At 44.9% G+C, this 7,500-nt stretch overlaps 1 protein-coding gene across 1 annotated transcript in view; it reads right to left on the bottom strand.

Annotated features, from left to right (window-relative positions):
• Positions 1-7,500, bottom strand: part of tafa4b (TAFA chemokine like family member 4b) — a 40,637-nt gene that overhangs the window by 16,820 nt on the left and 16,317 nt on the right. The window contains exons 2-3 of the mRNA XM_076989214.1: positions 5,734-5,878; positions 4,762-4,886 (exon numbers count right to left, since the gene is read on the bottom strand). Of these exons, the coding sequence (XP_076845329.1) occupies positions 4,762-4,885 (124 nt within the window). The 5' untranslated portion in view covers position 4,886; positions 5,734-5,878. The remainder of the gene's footprint in view (positions 1-4,761; positions 4,887-5,733; positions 5,879-7,500) is intronic.

Below are 7,500 nucleotides of genomic sequence, written 5' to 3'. Positions count from 1 at the left end.
AATAGACCTAATATTCCCTGGTGATTATAGAGATCAAGTGAACTGAGATTCCTGCTTTAATGAAGTCAGTTATATCTTGCTCTACATTTAATGTATTAGGCACGCTAAATTGGGAAGCTTTCAGAACTACCACTCCGGCTTAAGAAGCAGATCTTATTAAAGATAACTTCAACACCTTGTTAATTATGAAATTCCATAATCCATTTATACATAAAATCCTTAATAAATATTTAATGCATTGTTTAGTCAAGAATTAAGATCACCAACATCCAGTAAAACATCAGATGTGATTGTATCTGCAAATTATGTTTTACCCTAGAGGACTTTATTGACCAGGGGAAAGTCCCAGCAGTATCCTGCAGGGGGCAGTAGAGAGTAGGGGGTGGTAAAGAGTAGGGGGTGGAGTCTTGTGAAGTTGAATTTCTTTCAATTTTATCCCCACCCACAATTCTATCCACACCCTCACACTCTCCTCTCCCCAAACACATCACCTTTTTGACACACACCTGACACACACATTCAAGCCCTCTTACAGACACACAGACATACACACACATACACACTTGCACACACATTGTTGCATACAAGGATCATTTGCATATGACCCTTATTTTTTTAAAATATATTCAAATGATTTGAAATGACCCTTAATGGACAACAAAAATTAATGTGTGATGACTTGCAGTGCTGCTGTCGGTTATTACATACTAATTACACAATAATAATATTAAAACTACTACTGCTAATTATTATTAATATCGGCAACAACAACATCTACAACAACAACAATAATAATAATATTGTTGTTGTTTTTAATATTTGTATTATTATTACCATTATTACCATCCTAAAAAGTCTTTAGTGTATTTCAGATTACCATTACAGATGAGTAGATGAGATTTCAGATGTGGTTACTGTGCATTGGTCCTGTCCTGAACACCCTAAACACACCCTGAACACACCCTGAACACACCCTAAACACACTCTGAACACACCCTGAACACACCCTAAACACACTCTGAACACACCCTGAACACACCCTAAACACACCCTGAACACACCCTGAACACACCCTAAACACACTCTGAACACACCCTGAACACACCCTAAACACACTCTGAACACACCCTGAACACACCCTAAACACACCCTGAACACACCCTAAACACACCCTGAACACACCCTGAACACACCCTGAACACACCCTAAACACATCCTGAACACACCCTGAACACATCCTGAACACCCCCTGAACACACCCAAAACACATCCTGAACACCCCCTGAACACACCCAAAACACATCATGAGCACACCCTGAACACCCCCTAAACACACCCTGAACACATCATGAGCACACCCTGAACACCCCCTACCCACGCCTGCTTGGCACCCAATCACGCTGGTCACCCGGGGTGAGGGGAAGACGAGTTTGAGATGAGATGAGAATGAGTTTGACAATAAGCGGAGTGGAAATAGAATTTTGACCACCTGCTTAGAAAGTGTTTTAATAGCTTTTACATAACAATACTTGACAATAATTTAAGCAAAGTCATAGCAGGTAGATTATGAAGTCATCAGCAGCCGTATTAAAATTTAGCACAATGTAATTTCGAGTTTAATTATGAGACTAGAAGAATGGAAAGGTTCTTTGTACTGTATGTGTCCAGTCCCACCTTCCTCTCTTCTGTCTCTGTGTTTCCCTGGTCTCCTCTTTCTCCCTCTGCCAACTGTCATGTGCCGCACACACCATCAATCAGTCCGACATTATCTGGGTTAAACAGCCTCCTCCGCAGCCGAATCAGTGGATGTATGCTAATGGAACAGAGTGTTTATACGCCTGCGTGGCCCAGAGGAGGGTCCTCATTTATACGCAAATATATCTGCAATAAGACCTATTCACTACGACCACAAAGCTCTATCTGGGAATGAGAATGTGAGTGTGTGTGTGTGTGTGTGTGTGTGTGTGTGTGTGTGTGTGTGTGTGTGTGTGTGTGTGTGTGTGTGTGTGTGTGTGTGTGTGTGTGTGTGTGTGAGAGAGAGAGAGAGAGAGTGATTGATGCCCATACAAAGCCCCCCTTTCCCCAGTCAAATACCGTGAGAGGTGATGGACACTGACAAGGTGATCACACCTGACACCTGATGACCTGCAGGTGAGTGTTGAACACCAGGACCAGCCTCGCTGATGGAACACATTCAAACCCCCCAACACACATTTGTGTTTTCACAGACAACCTGGGACATCAAATCAGCCTCGGTCTAAGAGTAGGACTGGTGCTGTGAATTCATTTAAAAAGTGAAGATACACGCACAAAATTGTGATAAATTTGTCGTAAAAAAAAAATATATATATATATATATATTCTTTTAGATCATTGAAGCATAATCAAAAACCAACTACAGAGACATGCTGTTTCTCTGTGGCTTACAACTAAACAAAGTTTGATTTGAACAAAGACATGTTTTCACCAGGACCAACCGAGTTCACAGACGCCAAGCAGCATCACACAGGTCTGCCGTCCCTCTGGCGGACGCCACCTGAGAACTGAAGCTTTTTCTCTCTTCCTGTTCAGGGCATTAGCGGAAGACAACAGTCCCCCGTCAAACAGGCCTGTGTTTAATTGGACATGTCAGACGCTGGCACGGGCTGTGGGTGCCAACGGAGACGCTGGACAGCATGTGTGGGGTTTGTTATTCAGAGAGAAGCAGCCGCAAGAGTCTTGCTCTGGCTAGACAACGTGTGTGTGTGTGTGTGTGTGTGTGTGTGTGTGTGTGTGTGTGTGTGTGTGTGTGTGTGTGTGTGCGTGTGTGCGTGTGTGTGTGTGTGTGTGAGTGTGTGTGTATGTTTGTGTGTGTGCCTGTGTGTGTATTTGTATCATTGCTTGTTTATGATTGCGTGTGTGTGTGTGTGTATGTGTGTGTGTGCATGTGCGTGTGTGTGTATGTGTGTGCATGTGTGTGTGTGCGCGTTTTTATGTGTGTGTGTGTGTGTGTGTGTGTGTGTGCATGCATGTGTGTGTGTGAGATTATTACTGTACATGCTGTGCTGTCATACTTAGTTCACTCTACTTATAACTGCCCAATAAAACCTGTGAGAGTGACTCACTTCTGTCTCTGTTAACACTATAGCAAGCAAAACAATTTTAATACATAACTTAATTATCAAATAAATTAATTAGGATTGAAATGTATAGTTTTTGTGTCGGGTGTCGTAGATGACCGTCAGTCTGTTGCTTTAGCTCATCTTTATCCACAGGTGCAGCGCAATATCTGAGCTTCTCACGCTGACTGACAAACATTTCTAGACCATCAGAGCCACCCTGTGGTCATCTGCGGTACTGCAGCACAACAACGGCTCTACAGAGAAAAATATGTAATTTAGGCTTTTTAAAAACGCCCTTTTCATGGTTCTCCGCCAATTACTCTGTCGATATTTTTCCTCCTGTAAATGCGGTGTTTTGCAACAGTTTTACTCCCAATTAGCAAGGACCCAGCCAGCGGCAAATCAAAGTGACGAGCAGTCCGCTTGTGATGGGAAGGAAAGAGCTGGAAACGGAAGCCTTCCACCCACGTGACCTGCCGTGACCTTCACAGCACACGGCTGCTGCAATTAGTGGTTCGGTGGGGGAAGAGGGGGAAGAAACATTCCCGCCTAAAATAAACAAACACGCGGTCCTCATCTCAGAAAGCCTCCGTCAGAGAGAACGGAATAGAGCAACAGCATCGGTCAGGAGAGGGACAGCGTGCTGCTGGCATTTCTGGTGGCCGTAAGAAAGGTCACCTTGCATTAGTATCCACAAAACAAGAGGACAGGCGTAATTAAAGAAACAGGCGTAATTACACCAGGGGCCGCTGCAGCTGTCTTGGGGGAAGGACTTTGCATATCATGAATGATGCACGGACCAGGGCCAAGAGTGACCTTTTGCCATGCTAAAATATTTATGTACTGCTGGCCAGTGACTCGCCGAGAGCGGGGCGTTTCATGAATTATGCAAATCAGAATTAGTTAGCTCATGGGTGTCAATTAGCGGGGGATGGGGGAGAAGGGGGGGCAGACATTATTTCAGCTTTGTTCTTTATTATTTCCTTCTCCACCATAAGTGTACAGCTGGGTCCGGAGGTGTGGGGGTGAGGTTACCGCGGGGGGCGGGGTATTAGCACCTACACTGATTGGCCATTTAATATCACAGATATTAATACGGTCATTACCGAATTGTCCTTCCCACTACAGAGGAGGACCAGAGTTTGATGGGGCAGCATGTCTGTGTGTTCAAATGTCCATCCTCATACATATCACAGACATGGCTGCCTCTGCTTACACACCACTCAGGTCCACAACCGCCACTATCAACAGATGGCAAAGACACGCCCACTGATACTCGCATACAGTTACTGACACACACACACACACACAAACACACACAAAACCACGGATGGCAGATGCCACTCATACACACCGCACACACAATGCCACGTCCACAGACCTGCTAGGCACCTGTTAGGCAGGTTAATTAAAGGTCAGCCCAGGACACTGTGCTCCTACACTTTCCTCGTGTGTAGCAGTGTCTACTACAAAAATGAAGCTAGTTCTTATGTAGAAAATTGTTATTTAGCAAGATCAGAATAATGGAGTTGGATGGAAACTGTATCTATATTATTGCTCATTTTAGGACATGATTGTGTGTTTAGTGTTTTGGCCTAATGCAGAGCACACAAGTGCTTCGCTAATTAAGGAAGGAGGGTTCTGATTGGCCCTGATCTACCTGTGCTTCCCCGAAGAGATCGGGTACCCCCGGACACCGGTCGGCATGACAACATTACCACGGCAACCAGGAGGATGACCTGCAAGAGCCACACAGCCACCGAGCTAGTTTTCCTTAGCTCCATCCTGAGAGAGAGAGAGAGAGAGAGAGAGAGAGAGAGAGAGAGAGAGAGAGAATGAGGGAATGAGAAATAAGACAGGGTATGTGCATACTACGCCACAGGCCAATCAGAACACTGTAAACCCCAGACAGGGTATGTGCATACTACACCACTGGCCAATCTTAAAAACATAACACTTTAATAATGTCACTTTGGGCATGTTAAAGGCACATAAACAAATGAAAAATATTATTATGATAAACATCAAAAGAGTGAGAGAGATAAAGGGATAAAAGCATTCAGACATCTTGTAAGACGTTTTAAAATTGTGTGAATAATTGAATTAAACCCAGTCAGCACACGGTGTGAACTCGGCTGGTATGTGGCATGTCTCCTTGTTTCCTGTAACCTAACAGATGGTCTCTCACACAACAATCAAAAGGGCAAAACTTCACTTATTCATTAACACATAAACAGTGAGAACAGACTCTGCCCTCGAGAGCACTGAGAAATGCTCGGCACCATGCAAGACATAGGACCACACCCACCCAGGAGCGTAAGACAGTAGGCCACACCCATTCAACAGTGTGTGAGACAGAGAGCCACACCCACTCAGCAGCATATTACACAGAAGGCCACACCCACTCAGCAGCATGTTAGATAGAAGGCCACACCAATACAGCAGCATGTTAGACAGAAGGCCACACCCACTCAGCAGCATGTTAGATAGAAGGCCACACCCACTCAGCAGCATGTTAGACAGAAGGCCACACCCTCTCAGCAGTGCACCCGAGAAGACAGCTCCAACTTGACAGTTGTCTGTCATGAGTTCATCTGTCAAGAGTTCTTCCTTTGGGGAGCTGTGGCCTCACCCAGACAACGTGTCCTCAGTGCTCTCCACAACACCGTCTGATCACACGGGCTCCTGGGGGCGGGGCCAAACGGACATCTCTCATTCAGCTCCGCCTCCTTCAACCGGTTTTCAAATTCACCCTTCTGTTCCTCTCTATGCAAAATCTGTGAGGGGAGGAGGAGGAGGAGGAGGAGAGAGAGAAAAGAAAAAAAGAATTACCAGGGAGGGGTTGAAAGGAGATTGGAGAGGTCAAATTAGAAATAGGGAGTCAGAGATGAGAGAAAGACAGTAAAGAGAACAGGAGAAATACAAAGAGAAAAGAGAAAAAAGCAAAAGAGAAAGAGAAGAGAAAAAGACACGTTGAGCCAAGAAGGGACACCTTCTGAGACACAAACCCCCAACACTCTGCTACGCTCCTTCAAAGCATAACCCTCCAGATACACACACATACGCATACGCACACGCACATTCCTCCAGATACACACACATACGCATACGCACACGCACATCCCTCCAGATACACACACACACACCCCTCCAGATACACACACACACACACACCCCTCGAGATACACACACACACACACACCCCTCGAGATACACACACACACACACACACACACCCCTCCAGATACACACACACACACACACCCCTCGAGATACACACACACATACACACACAGGCCGCTCCAGATACACACACACACCCCTCCAGATACACACACACACACATACACACCGCTCCAGATACACACTCACATAAACACACACACACACACACCGCTCCAGATACACATACACCCCTCCAGATACACACACACATATCCTTCCAGACACTCCCTCATGCACAAATACACCTCTCCCCACACCCACATGCAACCCCACCACCCACACACACAACACAGACACCCCACACAACACCTACATACACTCACACACACACACACACACACACACACACACACACACCGGTGTGTGATGACAGAGATTAAGCTGATTTGCTGTTTACTGTGACTCAGCTACCCGCTGTCTCTGAGTACTCTCACGATCACATCACACACAGCAGGGGAGTGAAGCCACCAGTGGAGATACGACACACACTCAACCCAAACACACCTAGAGCCCCCTCCTCCAAACACACACACATGCATTCTCACACTTCAAACATACACATGGGGATTGCCCCTCACCCTTTCGTCTAACACACACACACACAAACACTTAAACCTGAAAAAGCACTTAGGCGTACACACAACACCTCCTCCGCGGGTGAAGTTTGCTGCAGGCCAAGGACGGCCAGTTAGGGCAGGTTTATCCTTCTGTTCTCCCAGAGCAGGAGGTCAGACTGGAGCAGTGAAACCTGAGAGTAGACTTCTTCCCTACAAGCACTGACTAACAACACCACCATTGCTGACAATGATTAATATTACAAACATAATCATCATAGATTATCCTTTCACTGCATGTTGTAATGAATGAATAAGTAAATAAACAAACAAATAAATAAATAAATTATTACAAACATTAGAATATGATAGAATTTTTTTTGTTTTTCAATATTTCTTAATGTTTTGGATGAAAAATATGTATTCACATATTAAAAGTATGAAGATGCATGTGAAATAATGTAAACAATTACAATATCAAAATATTTTTGCAATACTAAGAAGAGTAAAATATCGCATTAAAATCAGTGTAAATTAAAATCTATCTGATAACCTATGGTGGAGAATTATGGCAGAGCCGTTATTGCTGCTCTCTTCCGCCCCCTTGTGGCCAGGGAGCG

This window comes from Brachyhypopomus gauderio, unplaced genomic scaffold (genome assembly GCF_052324685.1).
Source record: "Brachyhypopomus gauderio isolate BG-103 unplaced genomic scaffold, BGAUD_0.2 sc66, whole genome shotgun sequence".
Classification (NCBI taxonomy): Eukaryota; Metazoa; Chordata; class Actinopteri; order Gymnotiformes; family Hypopomidae; genus Brachyhypopomus; species Brachyhypopomus gauderio.
This window is presented reverse-complemented; position numbering and strand designations above follow the sequence as displayed.